This window comes from Canis lupus, chromosome 17, assembly GCF_011100685.1.
Source record: "Canis lupus familiaris isolate Mischka breed German Shepherd chromosome 17, alternate assembly UU_Cfam_GSD_1.0, whole genome shotgun sequence".
NCBI lineage: Eukaryota > Metazoa > Chordata > Mammalia > Carnivora > Canidae > Canis > Canis lupus.
Genome location: NC_049238.1, coordinates 60,008,668 through 60,034,691, shown reverse-complemented (window position 1 = coordinate 60,034,691; position 26,024 = coordinate 60,008,668). Strand labels below are relative to the sequence as shown.

At 36.8% G+C, this 26,024-nt stretch overlaps 1 protein-coding gene across 3 annotated transcripts in view; it reads right to left on the bottom strand.

Annotated features, from left to right (window-relative positions):
- Positions 1-26,024, bottom strand: part of VPS45 (vacuolar protein sorting 45 homolog) — a 74,359-nt gene that overhangs the window by 24,186 nt on the left and 24,149 nt on the right. For all 3 annotated transcript variants that reach the window (XM_038562093.1, XM_038562091.1, XM_038562092.1), the window contains exons 12-14: positions 25,907-26,014; positions 24,797-24,918; positions 9,796-9,927 (exon numbers count right to left, since the gene is read on the bottom strand). In XM_038562093.1, the coding sequence (XP_038418021.1) occupies positions 9,796-9,927; positions 24,797-24,918; positions 25,907-26,014 (362 nt within the window). The remainder of the gene's footprint in view (positions 1-9,795; positions 9,928-24,796; positions 24,919-25,906; positions 26,015-26,024) is intronic.

The following is a 26,024-nucleotide window of genomic DNA, read 5'->3' as shown; positions in this document are numbered from 1 at the left end:
TTAAGAATGTTGGGACACCTGGGTGGTTAAGCGTCTACCTTTAGCCCAGGGTGTGATCCTGGAGTCCCAGGATTGAGTCTCACATTGGGCTCCCTGCATGGAGCCTGCTTCTCCCTCGGCCTATGTCTCTGCTTCCCTCTTTCTCTCTCTGTCTCTCTCATGAATAAATAAATAAAATCTTAAAAAAAAAAAAAAAAAGGAATGCTGCTAAGGAGGTAATTAGCTTCTGCAAAATTCCTTGGTGTCTTTGCAGTATATACATGCCTTCTATTTTTTTTTTAATTTTTTAAAGATTTTTATTTTTATTTATTTATTTTTTTTATTTTTTAAAGATTTTATTTATTTATTCATTAGAGACACAGAGAGAGAGGCAGAGACACAGGCAGAGGGAGAAGCAGGCTCCATGCAGGGAACCCGATGTGGGACTGGATCCCAGGTCTCCAGGATCACGCCCTGGGCTGAAGGCAGCGCTAAACCGCTGAGCCACCCAGGGTTGCCGGACATGCCTTCTATTTTAAAAAGTGTTTAAATCAGGGATCCCTGGGTGGCGCAGCGGTTTGGCGCCTGCCTTTGGCCCAGGGCGCGATCCTGGAGACCCGGGATCGAGTCCCACGTCGGGCTCCCGGTGCATGGAGCCTGCTTCTCCCTCTGCCTGTGTCTCTGCCTCTCTCTCTCTCTCTGTAACTATCATAAATAAATAAAAAAATTAAAAAAAAAAATTAAAAAAAAAAGTGTTTAAATCTAAACAAAGATAATTACTATTACACCTACTCAGAGCAGGCCCTATAGAAACAAATTATATAGCTACAGAAGGCCTATAGAACTTTGCTTCATTGTAATCAATACTGGAATCACTGAAAAAATTATCACAAAGAACTGTTTTGTTTATTTATTTACTTATTTATGATTTTATTTATTCACAAAAGACAGAGAGAGAGAGAGAGAGAGGCAGAGACATAGGCAGAGGAGAAGCAGGCGCCCGATGTGGGACTCAATCCCACGACCCTGGGATCACGCCCTTAGCCAAAGGCAGACACTCAACTGCTGAGCCACCCAGGTGTCCCCCAAAAGAACTGTTTTAAAGAAAGAAGATACTCATATACTACATTAACAAAATGAAAGGTAAAAATTGTATGATCAATTACCTTGCTAGATGCAGAAAAAGCATTTGACAAAATTCAACAACAATTTTGGGTAAAAAGTCTCAGTAAAGTAGGTACACAGGAAATGTACTTCAACATAATAAAGGTCACTGTAACAAGCTCACACCTAACATCACAATCAATGGTAAAAAGCTGAAAACTTTTCCTCTAAGCTCAGGAACAAGACAAGTATGTCCACTTTCACCACTTTTATTCAACATAGTATTAGAAGTCTCAGCCAGAACAACTAAGCAAGAAAAAAAATTAAAGGTTTTCAAATTGGGAAAGTCAAAAGTAAAACCGTCACTATTTGCAGATGACATGATATTATATATAGAAAACCCTAAAGACTTCACCAAAAAAATATTAGGATAAATGAATTCAGTAAAGTTGCAAGATACAAAATCAATATACAGAAATCTATTGCATATGTATACATAATAATGATAATGATAATGAACTAATAATGAACTATCAGAAAGAGAAATTGAGAAAATAATCCCATTTACAATTGTATCAAAAAGAATAAAATACCTAGGAATAAATTTAACAAAGGAAGGGAAAAGACCTATATGCTCAAAACTATAGGATAATGATGAGAGAAAATAAAGACACAAATAGATGGAAAGATAGTCCATGCTCATGTATTAGAAGAATTAGTATTGTTAAAATATCAATACTACTTGAAGAAACTTATAGATTCAGTGAGATCCCTATCAAAACTCCAATGGTGGGACGCCTGGGTGGCTCAGTGGTTGAGCATCTGCCTTTGGCTCAGGTAGTGATCCTGAGGTCCTGAGATTGAGTCCCCTGTCAGGCTCCTCATAGGGAGCCTGCTTCTCCCTCTGCCTATGTCTCTGCCTCGTTCTCTGTCTCTCATGAATAAATAAATAAAATCTTAAATTAAAAAAAAAGAACTACTACAATTCAATAGAAAAAAAAAAACCAAACAATCTGATTAAAAACGAGCAGAGGATTTGAATAGACATGTTTCTAAAGAAGACATACAGGAAGCCAATAGGTAATTGAAAAGATTTTCCACATCAGTAGTCATCAGGGAAATGCAAATCAAAACCAGGATGAGCTATTACCCCATACCTGTTAGAATGACAATTATCAAAAAGACAAGAAATAACAAGTGTTGGCAAGGATGTGGAGAAAAGGGAATTTGTGTGCACTGTTGAGGAAATGTAAATTGGTGCAGTGACTATGGAAAAAAGTATGGAGGTTCTTCAAAAAAATTTGAAATAGAACTCCCACAGGAGGCAGCCCTGGTGGCGCAGCGGTTTAGCGCCTCCTGCAGCCCAGGGCGTGATCCTGGGGTCCCAGTATCGAGTCCCACATCAGGCTCCCTGCATGGAGCCTGCTTCTCCCTCTGTCTGTGTCTCTGCCTCTCTCTCTGTCCCTATGAATAAATAAATAAAATTCTTAAAAAAAAAAATTCTCTCTTAAAAAAAAAAAAAAAAGAACTCCCACAGGATCCAGCAATTTGACTTCTAGGTATTTACCCAAAGAAAATAAAAACACTAGTTCAAAAAGATATACACACCCCCATGTTCATTAAGAATTACTTTCACTACCAAGATAAGGAAACAACTGAAGAGTCCATCAACAGATGGACGGATAAAGAAAATGTGATGCATATGGACGGATAAAGAAAATGTGATGCATATACATACAATGAAATAATAGCCATAAAAAGGATGGAATCTTGCCATTTGTAAAGACACAGATGGACCTTGAGGGCATTGTGTTCAGTGAAATAAATCAGAGAAAAAGACAAATATTGTATGATCTCACTTATACGTGGACTCTAAAACAAAGCAAAACAAAATAAAATCAAAACAAGCTCACAGATACAGATAACAGATTGGTACTTGCCAGAGGCAGTGGGTGAAGGGGTGGGTGAAATGGGTGAAGGGAGTTGAAAAGTGCAAACTTCTATTAATGAAATAAATAAATCATGGAGATATAATGTAAAGTCTGGCAACTATAGTTAATAACACTGCATTGTATATTTGAAAGTTGCTAAGAGAGCCTTGAAGGTTCTTATCACAAGAAAAAAATTTTGTACCATATGTGATGATAGATGTTAATTACTTATCATGGTGATCATTTTGCAATATATACAAATATCAAACTATTATGCTGTATACCTGAAACTAATATATCAATTATATCTCAATTAAAAAAAAGGTACTTAAGGAAAAGAGCAGCTTAAATCATTATTTTGTTTTTTAAAATATTTTATTTATTTATTTGACAGAGAGTATGCGAGACAGCACAAGCAGGGGGAACTGCAGAGGGAGAGGGAGAGGCAGGCTCCCCACGGAGCAGGGAGCCCAACTCAGGGCTCAATCTGAGGATTCTGGGATCATGACCTGAGCCTAAGACAGACACGAGGCTGACTGAGCCACGCAGGTGCCCCAAGAAATCTGTAACTTGCTGTGATCAATTAATTGTAAATACCACTGCACTTGGACCAGCCTTAAATTATAACTTTGAATGGCAAGTTGAATTTCAGATTCAACTACTGTATATCTCCTTTTAAAATCTAACGGACAAAAAAAAAAAAAAAAAATCTAACGGACATATATCTTCAGATACTTTTTGGCTTATGATGAAGCTTACACAGAGCACATTCTCTCAACAAAAATTAATTTCTGGAAATATATAAGGGAGAGAGGAAAGAATTGATTTCTGTCCTTTATTTTTTGCCTACAACTAAGATTTTTATTTTATTTTTTTAAAAGATTTTGTTTTAATACACAGTAATAGTGATGTATTTTTTTATTAAAAAAATTTTTTAAAAAATATTTATTTATTTATGATAGACATAGAGAGAGAGAGGCAGAGACACAGGCAGAGGGAGAAGTTGGCTCCATGCCGGGAGCCCGACGCAGGACCTGATCCCGGGACTCCAGCATCGCGCCCTGGGCCAAAGGCAGGCGCTAAACCACTGAGCCACCCAGGGATCCCCTATTAAAAAAATTTTTAAGTAAACTCTATGCCCAACGTGGGGCTCAGACTTATGATCTCGAGATCAAGAATTGCATTCTCTATCAATTGAGCCAACCAGGCACTCCCAATCTTGATGTATTTTAGAAATAGAAGGTAACTTAGGATGAAGGTTACTAAAATTGCTACATCAGAGGTAAGGGTACATGTAATTTTTCTAGGATGCAAGAGACCAATTTTGACCTATCTACCATTACACTAAGTATCTTGCCCAAAATCATAACAAGTAAGTGGTGGTACTGGGATCTGACTGCAAAATAAACCTGTAGTGATCTCGAGTTTTACTTAAGAGATCAGGGAACTCAAGTGGCCTGCATCTCAGAAATATCCTGCAACATACATTTCCCACTCCAGAGGGACAGTAGTTTCTATATCAGCACATCATACTCCCAGCTATGAGACGTGATTTCTTTTCCTGTTTATTGGGAAATCCAATATTCCTACTAAACCATATTGTTGTGGGGGCAGCCCATATCTCATTTTACATGATTCCAAGTACAAAAGGAGGGCACTCATCGCTCGTATCTAAAAGTATACTGTTTTCTGATCACCAATCTCTCAAAAGAATACTTCTGCGCTATAGAGCTCTTGGGATCAATGCTGTGTGTTACTTATTCCTTTGGACTTTTCCTTAAGAAACAACCCACATATTACATAAGGAATTGTACAATAAACCCCTTGCACAAAAATTAAACCCTAACAACTCAGAGAAACAAATTATTAAACTTTCTCTCTCCCGAATCAAGGTTATTTGCTAGCTCACAGTAGCCCCACTAAATCCAGTTATAAAACTAATTTAAAAAAATCTTTTTACTTAGAGTCTAAAATTTCAAAATACATTGAGTTGTGAACTTACTCAATATGATAGTAATACCCAAGGTAGCCTACATTCATCATGAAAATGGTGCCCTTCCATTAGAAGTTGAAGCTAAGTTGCTTTCGATTACTTAAGCCTTTACAACAACTTGATTCTTTTTTTTTTTTTTAATTTTTTTTAAATGTTTATTTATTTATGATAGTCACAGAGAGAGAAAGAGAGAGAGGCAGAGACACAGGCAGAGGGAAAAGCAGGCTCCATGCACCGGGAGCCCGACGTGGGATTTGATCCCGGGTCTCTAGGATCGCGCCCTGGGCCAAAGGCAGGCGCCAAACCCCTGCGCCACCCAGGGATCCCCAACTTGATTCTGAAATACAAATTGCACTATTTTTTTTACTGATAGTGATACATTTCACTATTATTTACTGGAGGTTATATCTTTATAAAAATAAATGATAAACACCCGATTTTGGATCATTTATGTATTGCAAACATTAACTAAAGTTTTTCCAGGGTGACAATTACCATAGTAGCTCCCTCCTTCTTAAAAAGTTTCATCAAAAAAGAAAAAAAAGTTTCATTGTTAGGGCCAGTGAACAATCCTGTCCAAGATTTTATCAAAACCTCTATTGCTAAGGCTATCAGTTCAAACATAATTCGATGTACTGCTTAGCATACTGTTAGGTCAGACAAAGAAATACCAAAGCTGGCTAGTTGGAAGAATCTAGTCTAAAGCTTTTGCTTTGCCTCACTTTCTTCCTTTTACACAAAAGATTATTTAATTGCTCAGGAACTGGAAAGTGTTTTAGAGTATAGAATTAATGTGATCAAAGAAAAATGAAGGATCTGAAAATGTGAGGATAGAAGAAATTAATAAAAACAGGCAAACTTAAAAAAGCAAAACGAAATTACAAGCATAAAAATATAACTTTTGAAGTTAAAAACTGAATGGGAAAATTAACAGAGATGGAGACAGAACTATTAAACTGGAATACTGATCTGAAAAAATTACACAGAAGGCAGCATAGAGAGATATGGATGGATAATATAAATGAGAGATTAAGAGACACAAAGAATAGATGGAGGCGTAACGTATATCTTTATAGGAGTTCCAGAAGGAGAGAACACAGGAAATAGAAAAGCAGCAATGTTCAAAGAAATAATGACTGGAAAATTTCCAGTAATTATGCCAAACATGAATTTTCATACCAAGTAGCATAAATAAAAATAAATGCACATTTATATACATAATACTAAAACCAGAACACCAAAGACAAAAAGATAATCTTAAAAAGAATTAGAGGGATCCCTGGGTGGCTCAGCGGTTTAGTGCCTGCCTTCGGTCCAGGGCATGATCCTGAAGACCAGGATGGAGTCCCATGTCGGGCTCCCTGCATGAAGCCTGCTTCTCCCTCTGCCTGTGTCTCTGCCTCTCTCTCTCTGTGTCTTTCATGAATAAATAAGTAAATAAATCTTTTTAAAAAAAAAAGAATTAGAGAAGAATATATTGCCTATAACCCAAAAAAACAATTATCTTGAAAGTAGACTTCCTAACAGCAACAATTAAAAGTAGTATTCCATTGTCTTCTGACCTTTAAGTGCTAAGAATAAATTATCAACCTGGATTTCTAGATTTATAAACTAAGATATTTTTATTTTATTTTTAAAAAATATTTTATTTATTTATTCATGAGAGACACACACAGAGAGAGAGGCAGAGACACAGGCAGAGGGAGAAGCAGACTCCATGCAGGGAGCCTGATGTGGGACTTGATCCCGGGACTCTAGGATCACACCCTGGGCTGAAGGCAGGCGCTAAACCGCTGAGACACCCAGGGATCCCCTAAGATATTTTTAGGAAAAAAAAAAAAAATCAAGTAGCTGTAAGAACTATTAAAGGATGTTTTTAGTAAGAAGATTGGATCAGAAAGAAGGGCCAGGGTGAAAAAGTAGGAGGGAGGGGAAAAGGCAAATAAATGGGTAAATCTAAACAAATAATGATAATTGAAAATAATGATGATGACTAATTTGGAGATTATAAAAACAAAATGGAACCAAAATGCTGGACAATAATAACTTGTCAGTTGGGAGGAAGCTGATTACAGATCCTTCACAGGATCCTTCCAAGATCCCTTTATTATTTATGAGAAAGGCAGAAATAGATTACTTTTAACCTGTTTCTTCATTCTTCTAACAAGTATCTTTTAAGGGCAGGTAAAACTAATCTATAGTGACAAAAGTCATAATAGTGATTACTCTGTGGGAATTGTGACAAGGAGGAGACATGTGGCAAAAGGGAGACTTCTGGAGGTGCTGGTAACATTCTACTACTTGGTTTGGGTGGTGGTTACATAGTTATATATTTATTTTGTCATATTTCATTGAGCAGTCTGCTTATCATTTGTATGCTTCTCTGTATGTAATAAAATATGTACGTATATGCAGTATTTCTATAAATTGTAAAAGGAAACTACCACACAGTTTACAATAAAATAAAATTTTGATAGATGGTAAAGCTATAACTTTATTTAAATGCAAGTCCTAAATATCATGGGACAAAGAGAGGTTAGTATTTATATAATTTTGGCTGGGAAAGAACTAAGCATGACACCAAAGCAGAAATCACTGGTAATTTTGACCACAGAAAAGTAAAAAGTGAAATATAATAAAACTTTTATACAATAAAATACTGTGAATAATATAAAACAAAAATATCAAACAAGGAAAAAAGATTTGTAAAACTATGTAACAAATGGTCAATATCCTTAATTATGTAGGTAATAAATAAAAATTATTGGGAAAAAAAGGGAATACTCCAATTGCAAAATGGACAAAGAATATGAACTGGCAAATCAAAAGCAAATACGTAAATATATAAAATATAAATTCCAGTAAGCCCTGGAAACTGACAAAGACATTAACTAATTTGCCTAAATTGATAAATAGTAAGAGAAAAAGTCAGGATTCAAACCCAGGTAATCTTTTTTAATTAATATTTGTTTAATGAATGAATGATTACATTTTTAACACTAAAAGATGTTTATGTTTAATCAAAGACTACAAAATTCAGGTCAAAAACAGAATGTACAAGAAAGAGATTCCTTTCTGTCGATACATTCACATACGTGTTTATACACTTAGGAAAAAAGGTCTGAAAAGATCAAAGTGTAACAATGATGAGATTAGGGGAGCTCTTTTTCTCTTTATATTTTCTGAATTAAAAGAATTTCAGAGGGATGCCTGGGTGGCTCAGTGGCTGAGCATTTGCCTTTGGCTCAGGGCGTGATCCCAGGTCCAGGATGAGTCCCACATCAGGCTCCCCACAGAGAGCCTGCTTCTCCCTCTGCCTGTGTCTCTGCCTCTCTCTCTGTGCCCCTCGTGAATAAATAAATAAAATCTTAAACAAAAAAAGAATTTCAGAATAAATGTGTATTACTTCCATAATAAAAGGGAAAAGTTATGTTAAAAAGCCTAATAATAGGGGCGCCTGGGTGGCTCAGTCGGTTAAGTATCTGCCTTCAGCTCAGATCATGATCCTGGCATCGGAGGATGGAACCCAGAGTGGGGCTCCCTTCTCCATGGGGAGTCTGCCTCTCCCACCCCTTTGCCCCTACCCATGCACCTCTGCTTGTGTGCTCTTAAATGAATAAATCTTAAAAAAAAAGCCAAATAATAATAAAAAAGGAAAACGTACACAAATACCTCTAATGACTCCCAATGTATCCATGTGTACATGGCTCAGTATGGATCTCAGGGTCTCTAATCATTAAATTCAACTATCATGCCACACTTCTCCAGTCTCCTTCTCCTGTGTTCCCTACCCTTAGTTTCCAAATTAATCTTCCCAAAATACTGTGACCCTTTTGTAATTTTACTGCTTAAATAACTTCCAATGATTCTTCATATTCTACACTAGAAAGTAAAAATTCCTCAGCCTGGAATTCAAGGCCTTTCACAATGATGGCATTCAGTCAACTTTCTCACTTATTATTGCACATTCCAACTGGGTGACTATTTGCTGTTCTTTTTCTATGCTCGTTGCCTACAGCCTCAGTAATTTGTTCATGTGGTTAAGTCTGCCAATATGTGCTCTCCCTCCTTATGTCCATTTTCTGCCCAAGGTTCAGAATATGCACTATCTTCTCCATGAAACATCTACTAATTTTTCTTAGTCACTAATAATCCATGGCTCTATGGTCTGTCTCTTCAGGTACTTATTTTGTTATTTTTTATGTTCTATCTTTCCTTTTTTTTTTTTTTTAAGATTTTATTTATTTATTCATGAGAGACGGGGCGGGGGGAACGGGGGCAGAGACACAGGCAGAGAAGCAGGCTCCATGTAGGGAGCCTGATGTGGGACTCGATTCCAGGACTCCAGGATGATGCCCACGGCCGAAGGCAGGCACTAAACCCTCAAGCCACCCAGGGATCCCTGTTCTATCTTTCCTAATAGACAATGACTTCCTAAAAGTAGGACTTTATCTTATTCATCTTTGTATTCTTCTTACTAAATACTAACTGAATAAATGTAATTAATAAAAAAGAAAAAACTCACAGAATTCAATTACGTTTCAGTATTTCAGAGTGTCAGTCTGTGGCTATAAGATTAATATTACAGGCTGGTCTTTACTCTTCAGGTCTTTGACCTTAATTAGGTGATTTATGAACCTCATGGAGTTAGAGCTCTCATCTCACACAATTTATTATTACACTATGAACTGATGCACTGGTCTACAGCAGTTTATTCAGCTTTACAAATTTAAGCTTTATCCTCTAGGAAAGGGAACAGAGTTGTAGGACTGAATTGCTCTCCCTTACCTTTTCGTGTTATGCACTGTGGTTCCTCCCAGGACAATCCTCACTCCAGGAGTGGTACGATTCAGATTATACACTGTTAGAGCCTCTTCATAGGTGGCTCCTCCAATGATAAACACAATGATATCCTGAGGTCTGCAATAATGAAGAAAGTTAACATCATAGGATAAGAGGGGAAAAAAAGCAAAGATTTGGTGTTACTATTATATGCAGTTTTAATTTCTAAATCTTTCATTTTTGGTGGAGGAAGCAGAATTAAAGCAGAATAGAATAAAAGGCTTAAAAAAGTTTTAATTATCTGAAATTGGCAGGAAACAGAGCAGGAAATGCTGAATAGTGATTTGCTTTCTGTTTATGAGCGGATGTCTTATAATTTCTGTGCTGTGGATTTCAGAATAGCACAATAGTGTTTGCTGGAACCAAATCTAGAAATGTACTTTTATATTCGAGAGGCTGCCCAAGTACTTCACTGTGCCATGATATCAATATAGCAGTAATTTATACTTGTACTGCACAATTCCTTTCATATAGAAGTCCTTTGTCAAATACTTAATACAGTGTCATTACAATAGCCTCTGTCCAAGGACTTAAAGTATTTGGGAAACTATAAGTATATTAGGGTGTTCCCATAAGATGGAAACTAGAGGGACGCCTGGGTGGCTCAGCGGTTGAGCATCTGCCTTTGGCTCAGGTTGTGATCCCAGGGTCCTGGGATTGAGTCCCGCATCATGTTCACCACAGGACGGAGGCTTCTCCCCCTGCCTGTGTCTCTGCCTCTCTCTGTGTCTCTCATGAATAAATAAATAAAATCTTTTTTTAAAAAAGATGGAGGGGCAGCCCGGGCGGCTCGGCAGTTTAGCGCCGCTTTCAGCCCAGGGCGTGATCCTGGAGACCCAGGATCAAGTCCCACATTGGGTTCCCTGCACGGAGCCTGCTTCTTCCTCTGCCTGTGTCTCTGCCTCTCTCTCTATGTATCTCTCATGAATAAAAAAAACAAAACAAAAAAACAAAACAAACAAACAAAAAACTTAAAAAAATAGATGGAAACTAGAAACATTAGTACTTTGAGTATAAAAAGAGAATGGGATACATAAATTAATGGCACTTCTAGGAACTCCACTTCTTAAAATCTTTGTTCTCAAATCCTTTGATAAACCAAGGAAAAAATACCAACCCTGTGAAAACAAACAAAAAACTCTTGAGTATAGTTTTGTTATTGGACATACTAACACTTCAGCTCAGTCACTTGCCTCATTTGGGTAGCACTGTGTAGTTTTACTGTGTTCCAATCATTATCAAAATGGCTTCAAAACAAAAGTAAGGGCCTTCTATTGGCTCCTTCTGTAGATATCAAGAAGGAGGGACGCCTGGGTGGCTCAGCGGTTGAGTATCTGCCTTTGGCTCAGGGTGTGATCCTGGAGTCCTGGGGTCCCACATTGGGCTCCCTGCATGGAGTCTGTTTCTCCCTCTGCCTGTGTCTCTGCCTCTCTCTCTCTCTCTGTGTCTCTCATGAATGAATAAATAAAATCTTAAAAAAACCAACAAAAAAAGGAGACCGTATCACTTCAAAACTGTTAAAGTTTACCTGTTTTTCTTTTCTCATGCCATCAAAAGAAGACAAAATTACTTAATCTTAGCAAGTAAGTAATTTTATTAAATGACTCATTGGACATTATTTAAAACTGTATCCAAGAGAAGCATCCATTTTGGAGGTTATAGCACAAAATTAAATAGAAACCTCCTTAATTATACAGGCTTATGTATAAATCATGAAAAAAAAAACCCACCCTACATTTCTTTTCTGTTTGTTTGTCTCTTTCTAAAACACCTTAAAGGAATTAACAGAGTATTTATTTTTATGACACTTCATGGAAACAGAATCAGATACCATGGCAAAAATTAAAAATGTTCAGAGTATCTCTGAATTGCAGATTACCCAATAAAAGGCTCCCAATGATGAAAAGGTGGTTATTTTACAATGAATTAGGTAGTCAATCATGGCATTTCTGTATGAACCTAGAACTTAAAATCATGCTTTTAAGCATTATTTTTTATTTTTTATTTTTTTAAAGAGAGAGCATGAGCAGGAGCAGTGAGGGGGAAGGAAGAGAGAGAATCCCAAGCAGGCTCCATGCTGAGCAAGGCACTTAATCCCACAACCCTGAGATCATAACCTGAGCTGAAACCAAGAGCCAGATGCCCAACCAACCAAGCCAGCCAGGCACTCCACAAACTTACTTTTTAAGACAAAAGAAGCATTTTAGACTAATTCACCTGAAACAATGTATTTAGCACTACCATGCTTTAGGAATTACCTACTGTTACATATTCTATCATTATTTTTGTTATTTTAAAATATACTATTTTTGACTAGATAAATGTTTGCATATAACATAAAATACAAAAGGGGTGAGTTTCCCTCTCACCAGTGTTCTTGCACCTCAGTTTCTCCTGAGAGGCAAACACTACTACTTGTCTCTTATGTGTCTTTTCAGAGATATTACCTTTGTGTACATATACGTAAATATATGCATATATACATATTTGCATACATATACATATATATGTATAGTGTGTGTGCGTGCACGCGCGCGCACACACACACACACACACACACACACATGCATTTAATGTGCATTGTTCTGCTCCTTGCCCTTATCTTGGATCTAGAGCGCATTTTAAATTTTGGTAGATATTGCCAAGATACTCTATAGATGTCATTCCCAGCAACTCAGAAAGTACCTATTTCTCCACCTCCTTTCAGCACCACTTTTGGTCCTTTTAAGTTGATTAAGTTGATTACTTGTTCTTCTTCCATATACTTTCTTCACTTGGCTTCCAGGATATCAGATTCTTGATTTTCTTACTTCATTAGTTGCTCTTTTTCAGTGTTCCTTGATGGCTTCACCTCATCTCCCTGACTTCTTAATGATGGAGTCATTGGTCTTCCTTTCTTCTTCACCTACAATTACTCTCTAGATCTGCTTTGCCCAATGTAGTTGCCATTAGCCACATATGGCTATGTAAATTTAAATTAATTAAAATAAAATAAAATACTCAGTCCCTCAGTAGAACTAGCCACATTTCAAGCGCTCAATAGTCACATGGCTAATGACTGACTACCTTATAAAATAGCAGAGATAGAGCACATTTCCATCATTGTAGAAAGTGCTATTAAACTTACTGATTATCCCTAGATGATCACACCCAAGTTGTATGGCTTTAAACACATCTCTCTGCTGATGACTCCCAAATCTCTACCTCCAGCCCAGGTAGACCTATCTCCTAAATGCCGGGCTTAAATATCTATCTACTAGATTCTTCTACTTGGTTGTTTAATAAATTTCTCAACTCAAATGTTTAAATTCTGCTCCAAGCGTGTTTCACCTATAGATTTCCCCATCTTAGTTGATGGCCAGTTTATCTTTTCAGTTGCTTATGATGAAAACTTTGGAGTCATCCTAACTCCTTTGGAATAAAGCAGGTAAGTTAGAGACATAATGAGAGAAAGAGAGGGAGAAATAAGCAGAGGCCAGACCATGGAAGGCCTTGAGTCTTATAGGTCATGGGGGAGTCACTGAGGGGTTTTAGGTTAGAGTGATCAGATTTGCTTTTTTGAAGGGCAATTTTGGCAGCTGTGTGAGAATGAATTGGGGGAGGGGTGCAGGTGGGAAAAGCTGGAGAACAAAAGGACACTGTAAGACTTTTAGAAAGAGAAGATGAAAAATGGGACTAAAGAAATACCAGGAATGGAGAGGAGGGGCTGTATATATAGGAGACCAAAAAAAAAAAAAAAAAAACCAAACAAACCCCCAAACCACCCCCCACCCCCAAAAAACGAGGACTCTTCAGTATTTACTCAATGATTAAATGTGGAGGATGAAGATAAAGGAAGAGTCCATGATAACTAAATTTTCTGGTTTAGGTTTGAGAAAAAAAAGCAAGACTGATTTCCTGAAAGTAAGACAAAAACATGTGTTGGAGATACCTGTGGAACATCCCAACAGAGATGTCCACTAAGCATCTATCTGGACATTTAAGCCTAATGATTTCCTCAAATACTGGTGAAAGCTGAAGCTGGGGAATAGATGAGTTCAACCTAGGGAGATTGTATAGAATGAGAAGAGAATCGAAAGAGCTTTGGAGAGTCTTTAAACAGCTGCAGGATAAGCAAGATGAATAGCCAGCAAAGGCAACTTAGAAGGAAGTTGTCAGAAAGGTAGGAGGAGAACCAGAAGGTAGAGGCCAAGGGACAAGTGACTTTTAAGAACAGAAGGGTTAACAGTGTGAAATACACAGTGGGGTAAATAAGATGAGGATTGAAAGAGACCGCTGTGTATGCTGTTGTATAATGAATTTGTAAGAAAAGTCTCATGTATTATAGTGGAGTAAGAAGCCAGGGTGCATGGATTGAAGAGGACAGTGGCTTCATCCAGGAAGTTTGGCTGTGAAAGAAAGGACACAGGTTAGAGAAGAACCCAGGTTCAAGGGCTTTATACTTATTGCTTGTTTAACAGGAAAAACCCAAGTATGCTTATAGTCTGTGGGAAAGTAGTTAAATGAGGAGAAGCTGAAAATATATTAGACAAGGAGAGAGAGGGAACAAGCAAATAACCATTACAGGAAGGCTTCAGAAGAAATGGTAGGAGTCTAAAACTAGAGTGCTGACAGAATGATCAGCTCTAAGTACCAAAAAAGGATGTATTTCCTTTAGAATGGAGGAAGGACATAAAGGTAGGTATATATAAATAAGTTTATAAATACGGAAAGAATAAATAATTATGGGGGCTAGACACTGAGGGAGTTAATGTCTGACATTCAATTTTTTTTCTCTAGGAAACACTGCTGTGGGCTGGGGTGGGTTAGGTGATTTGGCGAATGGAAAACATTCAAAACTGCTGTGGAGAGAGACAAAGACTAAGCATGCATAAAAGTTTGAGTACCTGGGAAGGCCCAAGTGAGTTTATAAACAATGAGTTTGTAGTGGCACTAATCTATAATTTGTGTGATTTCCTCTAGTATCACGGAGTAGATAAAGCTAAGTTATTAATCCAGGGTTAATCTAGTGCTTTAGGCTGCAGGGAAAGAGGCTCTTTGTAACTTATAGGAAAGCATGACTTGAATCACTAAAATTCTCTACCATCAAGATTTTTTTTTCTTCAAGTCCTTGCCTCCAGTTACAGGTCAGCTTTCTCTTGTTGAGAAGGGTCATTTGCTTAGGAAATAATGCATAATTATGATAGTAACATTTTGCTACCAAGTATGATGAACTCTTCATTTTTCAAGGACTGAATATTCAGGCAAAATACAAGTTCTCTTCTTTTTTCTCCAACTGAGGGTATTGTTTCAGTTCTGACTAATATTTCTACAGAAGGGGGAAAGGAACTTAAGTTCAGATCTTGTAGATTCTTTAGGAATAGACCAAAAGAATCTACCAAGCTACAGTTGGCTATAATTTTAAATACTGATATGAGTCTCTGTAACTTTTATCACAGTATTACCCTCATGGGTATAGACAATTTCTTTTCAACATGAAATTTTGAAGAATATAAATTTTTAATTCTTCCCACTATATTGGTTCTAGAAGTATGAATGAGCTGAGATGATAATGGCTTCTCAAATACTGTCATACTTGGTTTAATATTCATTAAAGAATACTGATGAAGAATGAGTTCTATGGAGAAAAAAATCCAATGTTATAAGAATGTGCCACCAAGGAGACAGAAGACATTCTGCCAATTGTTTAGTCTATGTAACTATCTGGAGGCCAGCCCAGGTAGAAACAGGAAAAACAAAAAACAAAAAACAAAAAACAAAAAACAGTTGCAGTGTTCAGAAGTAATAATATCCTCAAAGCTGAAATGAAATTCTATTCTCAGAAAATGTGTATTATTTTTATAGTGAGATTCCATACGTAATACTCTTTATGCTGAGAGGCAACCCTAAACTGACACTTGTTATGCAGTTATTTTGAGTAAATACTCATGAATTGCATAGATTATTTCATTAAGAAGATGGGAAGGAAGTTTCTTCCTTGCAAAGGTACAGTGACCAAGAGGAACCAGACAGTAACATTTTTGTCTTGGGCACCTGATCTGCTAAGTCAATTGAAAAAGCAGCTAAGCAAGGATCATTCTGGAGATGTTTCTTCCCTAGAGCTGCCCTCTGCCTATAATTTGCCTCAAGAGTACACCTGTCTCTGTGGGAAAGAAAGGCAAGAACTGGGAAGGAATAAACTCAAGCAGGCACTTTTTTTTTTTTTTTAAGATTTTATTTATTTATTCATGAGAGACACAGAAAGAGGCAGAGACAGAGGCAGAGGGAGAAGCAGGCTCCCTAAGGGGAGACTGATGTGAGACTTGATCTCCAGACTCCGGGATTACAACCCGAACCAAAGGCAGATGCTCAACCACTGAGCCAACCAGGCACCCCTCAAGCAGGCTCCTAGAAGAGCGTTAGAATACTATCCTTTAGTCTGATAATTTCAGGGTACCAGAGTATTTTCTGGAGTATTACTGGAGAGGGAAGAAAATGTCACAGATGGTAACTGTGGGTGTAGGTTATATTAATATAAGAACAAAACTTAGATACTGGGATAGACTCTTATAGCTTAATTGTGTACCTAACAAAGATAACTATGTCACATTTGGTTATGAAAACATTAATAAATGTTTTCCTGAGCCTCCTACTCCTTATTCAAGCTGGCTTAAGGAGGAACAGTGATGGGGAAAAAACAAACAAACAAACACCCTGACATTTTTCCTTTTCATTCCTTTCCCTGGTGAATTTTAAAAGTAGATGTTCTGATGAGGCCAACGGGAAAATACACAATGAATCATTTTTATATGATGGTTGAAGCTAAGTGGAATATACAAGTGCTCTGTAATTCACCATAGCAACTAAAAGCATTAATTAGTGCAGGCAGCAAACATTAGATAGAAAACAGCAGCCAGTTCATGCTGCATATACATACACAAGAACACCTTGAGAATTCAAACAATTTACATATTATTTTACTAGAAAAATAAACATTTTTCACATATAGTATTTCTGGAAATCATTACTTCTGTACATGAATAAACGAAGTAGAAAAACTTTTAAGAGGCAATATTTTATCTACTTTGTGGACCATTACACTTATGGCTAAAATTCAAATTTTTGAGTACTTATAGAGTGTAAAGATCTTATGAGCATTTACTATAGGAAAAAAGGCCACTGGAAAAGGACTGCTGCGGTTATAGAAACAATATGAATTGCTACCACAAGATTCCACTAAATTTGTGTAAATGTGAAAAAGTACTTCCTTTTTGAACTGATTGTGGAATGCATGACCAGGTAGCTCCATTTTCTCACCAAATGTTTTTAAGTTGCTTATTTTTATCAGAGACAAGAAGCAATTCTGGAGCAAGAAAGAAAAATGAGCCTACTAAATAGGAAATGGGGGAGTCTCATCTGCAGGGGAAAGATCAAAACTCAATTTGTAGATATGGCTATACTGCCAAACAGGTTAACCATGAATTTAATAGCTCAGGACTAAAACAATTCTACAAGCATTCCTGGTTTCAAAGTTGTATTCTTGCCACATCTCCTTTGATATTTCCTAATAACGATTAAACCAAGGACTCTTATCATGATAAGACTTAAATTATCATAAAGATGACTAAAATGAATGACTCTTCTCAGTGTGATGATCCAAGATAGTGGCTAGAACTGAGAGCGAGGCCAAGATGATGTAAAGCCAATATATTGTAGAGGGATACCAGCAAACTATAAAATCTAAATTTTCTGGTAACATCAACCAAATTTATTCTCTAGTTTAAATTTTCCAACTATAAATCTTGTCATATCTACTATTATAGATGCCTACACAAGAAATTTGATACCTATTCAATACCAATTTGTAAGGCACTGTGTCAAATATTGTAAAAAACCCAAGTATTAATGAAACACAGTTTTTACTTCAAGATTATGATACTTAAAACAGTATCAATATCTACTGGGAAAGACAGATATATATCTAACTAACTACTGTCTCAATATTTAGAGGTAACCATTATTAACACTTTCTTATCCTTTATGAAATATTTATTGTATACATATGCATATATGTGCCTGCATATATATTACACACATATTGTATACATATAGTATAGTTAAGCAGACTTGTTTATATACACATACATATATAATCACATTTATGCTTAGATATGGGTTCTTTTTTCTACACAAAAGGGATATTATAGCATTTTGCTTTTCTATCCAATATATCTTAAAAAGTTTTTTGTATCACCTCATGAAGAGTTATACCATTTTTTTTTAAAGGTTTTACTTATTTATGAGAGACACACAGAGAGAGGCAGAGGGAGAAGCAGACTCTCTGCGGGGAACCCAATGTGGGACTTGATCCCAGGATTCCGGCATCACAACCTGAACCAAAGGCAGATAGATGCTCAAGCACTGAGCCACTCAGGTGCCCCAAGTTATGCCACTTTTTAAGAAGAATGAATAGCAATGTACTGTAATTTAGTAACCAGTCCTCTATTGATGGATACTTAGTTTGTTTCTCTCTTTTTTAAACTATTACAAATAATGTTTCAGCAAACAATCCAATTAATGGGCAGAAGACATGAGCAAACATACAAATGGCCAAAAACCACATGAAAACATGCTCAACATCACTCGGCATCAGGGAAAACCTGATCAAATCAAAACCACAATGAGATCCCACCTCATACTAGTCAGAATGGCTAAAATGAACAAGTCAGGAAACGACAGATGTTGGTAAGGATGAGGACGCGAAAAAAAGGGGAACCTTCTTATACTGTTAGTGGGAATGCAAGGTGGTGCAGCCACTCTGGAATATAGTATGGAAGTTCCTCAAAAAGTTGAAAATAGAGCTACCCTATGACCCAGCCATCGCACTACTGAGTATTTACCCCAAAGATACAAATGTAGTGATCCAAAGGGGCAGCTGCACCTCAATGTTTATAGCAGCAATGTCCACAATAGGCAAATGATAGAGAGAGCCCAGATGTCCATTGACAGATGCATAAATAAAGAAGATGTGGTATACACACATACACACATATATATATGTATATGATGGACTACTTACTATTCAGCCATCAAAAACAATGAAATCTTGCCATTTGCAATGACATAGATGGAACTAGAGGATATTATGCTAAGCAAAGTAAGTCAATCAGAGAAAGGCAATTACCATATGATTTCACTCATATGTGGAATTTGAGAAACAAAACGGGATCACAGAGGAAGAGAGGAAAAAATAAGACGAAATCAGAGAGGGAGACAAACCATAAGAGACTCTTAATCATAGGAAACAAACAGGGTTGCTGGAGGGGAGGTGGGTTGAGGGATGGAGTAACTGGGTGATGGGCATTAAGGAGGGCACATAATGTAATGTGTGTTATATACTCTAGATGAATCACTGAACTCTACCTCTGAAACCAATAATACATTATTGGTATTGGTCTAATACATTATACATTAACTGAATTTAAATAAAATTTAAAAAATTGAAAAAAAAACTCCAAAGGTTTCAGTAAGTATCCTTGTTTATGTCTTTGTGTACTTGCACAAATATATCTAGAAAGAAAGCTTTTAGAAGCAGAATTATTCAGTAGGTCTTTTCAAGGCCTCTGTAGTCTACCTGATGTTAAGCAGGGCCAAAAGGTGTAGGGATCTTCTGTGCCCCGTCCTATTGTTTTGTTCCAACTTCTCTGCCTTCTTCACCTTCTTTCTTATGTTAGAAACTCATGAGGCAGTTGCACTGTTTTCTCCTGAAAACACTGTTTCTCCCCTCCTTTCCTGGTCACTCTCTTATTCCCAAGGACTTTAGGTCTGGTTTAGTGTCCTTTTCACTGCTGCTCCTTTCAGGATTTTCAGTGACTTTCACATCAACATGGATTACTCATATCACATCCTGGTCTTCTCACCCAGAATGATCTGTTCTTCCATTCCTCGTAATCAACATCCGTAATTATAAACTTTTTACTATAAGTATCTGTACTGTGAAGTCTTCAATTCAAGATCTTTTTCTCTAATAATCACCTTTTCAATTTCTAATTCACTTACACTAATACTTCTATCTTAATAATTCTTTGACTTAAGACTTCCAATCCACAAAACAAATACTTTATTTCCCATCCAATACCCTCCTTCTGTTTTCAATTCCCCAAATCCTGGTTGGGCCTAGCTACCAGCCTTGCCCTCATTTAATCTAGTATAGCCAAAAGTTGCTGGAGAAAACCACACAATTAGACCATAACCTCTATTTTAAAGATTTCATTCATTCATTCATTCATTCATTCATTCAAGGGGGAAAGTGGGGGGCAGGGGCAGAGGGAGAGGGGCAAGAAGACTCCATGCTAAGTGCAGAGCCCACACAGGGCTCGATCTTAAGACTCCAGAATAGTGACCTGAGCCAAAGTCAAGAGTCAGACGTTTAACCAACTGAGCCACCAAGGCACCCCTCTATTTTAGTTTATTATTATTATTATTTAAAAGATTTTATTTATTTGAGAGAGAGAGGAAGTGAGAGAGATAGAGAGCACGAGCAGGGGGAGAAGGAGAGGGAGAAGCAGGCGCTCCACTGAGCAGGGAACCCAACGCAGGGCTCAATCCCAGGACCCTGGGATCATGACCTGAGGTGAAATCAGATGTTTAACTGACTGAGCCACCCAGGTGCCCCTCTATTTTAAATTAATGACTATAAAACTCTAATGGGCACTCAATTTGGCTAGAAGTCCTTTTTTTTTTTTTTAAAGATTTTTATTTATTTATTCATAGAGACAGAGAGAGAGAGGCAGAGACACAGGCAGAGGGAGAAGCAGGCTCCATGCACAGAGCCCGACGTGGGACTCGATCTTGGGTCTCAGGATCACGCCCTGGGCTGCAGGCGGCGCCAAACCACTGCGCCACCGGGGCTGCCCTAGAAGTCCTAATTATATTTCCCTAGTAAATCTGATTCCTGGCCTGCAAGATGACAGTTTCACAATGTTTTCTCTTTTTACCCACTACCTCAGCTGATAACTTGACATCATATTTTACTGAGAAAATAGAAGCAATCAGACAAGATGGTCCCAAATTCTCACCATCAAAATTGTTAAAAAGAAAAAAGTACTTCTTAAAAAAAAAAAAAAAGTACTTCTGTTTCTATCTGGATCCCTAGACTTCACTTCTGCAGCTCTTCCTCTTTCTCTTCTGTATTTTTGACTTTTCTTTCTTTAGGGTAATTCTCATCAGATTACAGTCTCATCAGATATGCTCTAGAATCTCTTTCCCTTGAGCTCACACTCTATCCTAGCTACCATCCCATTTCTCTGACATCTTCATGCAAAATTTTTTTAAAAGTGTGATATACATTTGTTATCTCTATTTTATCTTACATCCTGTAACCCTGATTTGGTTTCCAATCTCACTGAAACTAGGGAATAGGTCACCAAAGACCTTCATGTTGCCCTATCTGATTCTGTACTGCTTTCACCTTTACCTCTCAGAAGACTAGATTCAGGTTACCACAGGCTTCTTGGTCTTTATGACACCATGCTCCCCTGGTTTTCCTTCTACCTTTCTGTCTCTTCCTCAGTCTCCATTTCTGGCTCCATGTCTTCTACTCAGTGCTCGGTCCAGGGCTCTTTTCTTTTCTTTTTTTTCTTTCAGTGATCTTATATATTTTATATCCCATAGCTTTAAATATCACCAAAATCTTGTTGACTCCCCATTTATTATCTAACATTTCTACTTGGTTATCTAATAGGCACCTGCAACTTTGCCCCCCCCAAACCCGAGAATTATTCTTGATTTCTCTCTTATGGTAAGAGGGTAAGAGTAGATACCCCCCTTTAATGGAGTAGATCCATTAAACAAGTCTATCGATTCTTTCTCTCTCAGGCCCCTTAACCAAACCTCTTTTATTCCTTACCTAGACTATTACAACTGCCTCCTAAGTAGTCTCCCTGCTATTTTTGCCCTCAAAAATCCATTCTCAAAAACAAAAACAAAAACAAAAAACCAACAAAAAAACCATTCTCCCCACAAGGTGATCCTATAAGTAATTCAGTTCATGTCACTTACATGCTAAATTCTTCAATGGTCTCCTATGACATTTAAAATTTAAAACCCCTCTTAACCAGGGCCTTTAAGACCCTAAGTAATCCAGTCCCTACTTATTTTTTCAATTTATTTCCTCCTTTCACTATGCCCCAACCACACTGGGCTTTTTTCTGTTCCATGAACTTGCAAAGTTCTCTCTTTCTTCAAGGGCTTTGCTCTGGTGTTCCTTTTGCTTGGGATGCATTTTAATTGTTATGTGATTCGCTCTGTCTTGTAATTTTTTTTTTAAGATTTTATTTATTTATTCATGAGAGAGAGAGAGAGAGAGAGAGAGAGACGTAGAGACACAGGCAGAGGGAGAAGCAGGCTCCATGCAGACAGCCTGACATGGGACTTGATCCCAGGTCTCCAGGATCACACCCTGAGCTGAAGGCAGCGCTAAACCCCTGAGCTACCCGGGCTGCCCTCTGTCTTGTAATTTAAAGCTCATCTTAAATAGCATTTCCTCAAGAGAGGTTCTCTTATTATTTTTTTTTTAACTGATACTATAACTTTTTCTTCTTTAAAAATTTTTTTCATTTAAATTCGATTAATTAACATATAATGTATCCAACTCCCCTCCAAAGATCCTTGGTTTGTTTCCTATGATTAAGAGTTTCTTAAGGTTTGTCTCCCTCCCTGATTTCGTCTTGTTTTATTTTTTCCTCAGTTCACTCCATTTAAAGCAACCCTCCTCACCTCTACAAAGTTATGTTGTAGGTTATTACCCTATTTATTTCCACAGTAGCACTTAATAAATTTTATTCTTTGTTTATTTGTTTACTGTCTTCAGCATGTCAGTTCCTTAAGGGCAGGTAACTTGTTTTTCTTGTTACTTCTATTTCCCCAGCCTTTATCATGTAAAAGAGCCATCTTTTCCTTTCAGAAGTTTATTACAGTTATAAATATACTATTTATATACTATTATAGTATACTAATATATACTATTCTTTCAAGACTCTTAGGTTAAGATTAGCTGAAATGATAGAAGAATTCTACCAATAGTAACAATTCGCATATCAATCTATCCAACAGCGTTCCATTACATATATTAAGCTTTTTATAATATGTGGTCCCAGTAAAAAACACATAAGAATTTATAACAAAGTAGACTTTGTGTATATTTAAAAGTTCAGGTTGATCTAAGTAAGTTGTTCTGGATGAGTTAAAACTAACAGACTACTGGATTAAAATGACAATTAATTGCTTCCTTTGGTTAATACCCCAAAAGCAAGCCTTTACAACAGTTTTTGACATACTGAAGACATTCAATAAAAAAATATTTGTTATAAAAAAGGATAGAGCAATTGAATTATTAACTATATTTGTACTTAGGTAATAATGACAAATGCTAACAGATTGCTGACAACTGATAAATGTGCATTTTGCTGGAAGAGCATCATTTTGAGCTTTCGTTGGAAATGAATCACCCAAATTAGAAAGGTTTGCTGTTACGAACCAACCATAAATAATATACTCTTCTGGTGGTCTCTGGTGTCCCTTTAGCAATAAGTAGCTAACTCCTTGTTCAATAATTCTTAATTGAAATTCATAAAAAAGTAATATTTTTATTTTTATCATACTAATTAGAAGGTCATTTAATAGAGTTACACTGGTTTTCAAAAAGCCTCTAAGGTGAATAGCTTTAGGCTGGTTTGCACAGTTTCCACTAAGCTGACATTTCTGAATCTTGATTCCAAGGTCCTTAAACATTTTATCTAAATGAATGTACTGTCTGAAATTAACCCCAGATATTCTGCCTCTCAACCTTGGATTTTTTTTTTAAGATTTTATTTATTTATTCATGAGAGACACGGAAAGAGGCAGAGACGGAGGCAGAGGGAAGCAGGCTTCCTGCAGGGAGCCCAAAGTGATCCCAGGACTCCAGGATCATGCCCTAGGCTGAAAGCAAACTCTCAACCGCTGAGCCACCCAGGCATCCCACAACTTTGGATTTTTTAAAAAGATCTTTTTTTTCTGTTGTTACCAAATTAGAGTTTTTTGTGTTTTTTTTTTTAGGAACAATATAGAAAAAAATACATTTTATCATGTAAAAGAGCCATCTTTTCCTTTCAGAAGCTTATTACAGTTATAAATATACTATTTATATATTATTATAGTATACTAATATATACTCTTCTTCCAAGACTCTTAGGTTAAGATGAGCTGAAATGATAGAAGAATTCTACCAATAGTAACAATTCGCATATCAATCTATCCAACAGCGTTCCATTACATACATTAAGCTCTTTATAATATGTGGTCCCAGTAAAAAATACAAAATAATTTATAACAAAGTAGACTTTGTGTATATTTAAAAGTTCAGGTTGGTTTAAGTAAGTTGTTTTGGATGAGTTTTGTTTTTATTAAAACTAACAGACTACTGGATTAAAATGACAAATTAATTGCTTCCTTTGGTTAATACCCCAAAAGCGAGCCATTCTTAGCTCCTGTATAACAAATGGCCTTTGTTAATTAGGTCTCAGTTTGTATGCTGGCCACATTTGGCAAAGTCCAGTCCTCACCAAAAATAGTAACAACCTGTTCTGGATGGCAATCAAGCAGCAAATCTATTTTTGGCTTTAATGTTTGAAACTCCAAATGTTAAATGCCATGGAACCGAACCTTAAATGGCATAAGTAAACTCATCTGAAACTAAAGGACAGAATACAAGTATTTGGGATACTCCAAAATACCTGTTTCTTTATTCCAAAAGAAATAATCTTTCAGGCTTGGCAGATGAATTTAATCCTGACACATGTAAAACCAAAAGAATCTCAGAACTAAAATAACAGAGCAATATAATCTTAGTTGTAGTCTCTTACAACACTCTACATTTCCATTTTCTTAGTGTTTCTGGTTTTTATTATTAATATCTTGGTTATCTTACCTGTCTCTGAGTGTGCTGGGGCCTAGATAAGGATACAAATTTTCCTTAAGCTTTCCTTTGATGAGATGGTCCAGGGTCTCATGTAGGAAAGGTTGATGTTGAGTATACACATTTTCTACTCCCTAAGGGGAAGATGATTCTTATATCATTTTTGGGAAATTTGCAATATAACAGTTAATGATACTCATCAGAAAAGGACATGCACTCAACAGGGATTTCACGGGATAGATTCCAATAGGGATTTTATGGTTAAATAATTTAAAAATTTCTTTTCATCAAGAGAAATGTTCCAATCTCATAAAAATGCTTTGTAATTTAAGCCTAGCTATTATAAAAGAATTTCGAAAATGGAATTGCTTAAATCCTTTATCATCTCTTTTTGTGAAAATGTGATATGATAGGCAGAGCAAATAAAAGGAAAAGACCATGTAGAAAAGGAGTCTAGAAACACTCAGGAAAATGGAAATATTTCAGGAAACATAAGAAAGGCTTGCAGATTAAAATTATTATTATTATTATTTTTACTATTTTAAGAAAATATTTTTATTATTTTTTATTTTTTTATTTTTATTTTTTAAGATTTTATTTATTTATTCATGAGAGACACACAGAGAGGCAGAGACACAGGCAGAGGGAGAAGCAGGCTCCATGCAGGGAGCCCGACATGGGACTTGACCCTGGGTCTCCAGGATCACGCCCTGGGCCCAAGGCAGGAGCTCAACCACTGAGCCACCCAGGGATCCCAAGAAAATATTTTTAAAAGATTTAGAGTGGTTTGCTTCATCTTTAATTTCCTTCAAAGAAAAACTACCAAACAAATCTTAAAAATGATAAACAAGTGGAGTAATACAGTTATGACTAACAGAATTGTCGTCATTTTACTCTTGGGTATTTCCTGGAAATATTTCATTATTCCCTGTTCAGCTGCTTGGTCCAATGCTGATGCTGCTCCAATACAGAAAGCGTTTGAAGAAAAAGCTATCAGGAGGATGTCTGCTTTAATTTCATTTAATTGACATAGTACTAAATCAGCAGCAATCTTAAAGTTACTTTGAAGATCATTTTTATTCACTGTTTCTCATTTAAGAAAGCAGAAGGGACATGCCATACCTTCAATCCTTTGAGGAACTGTTTGGTAATAGCCACAGCATCTTTGGGGCTGAAGAGGTCACTTCCTCTGACCCGTTTACCACCATATTCAACTACTGCAGACACGAGCTAAAAGGAA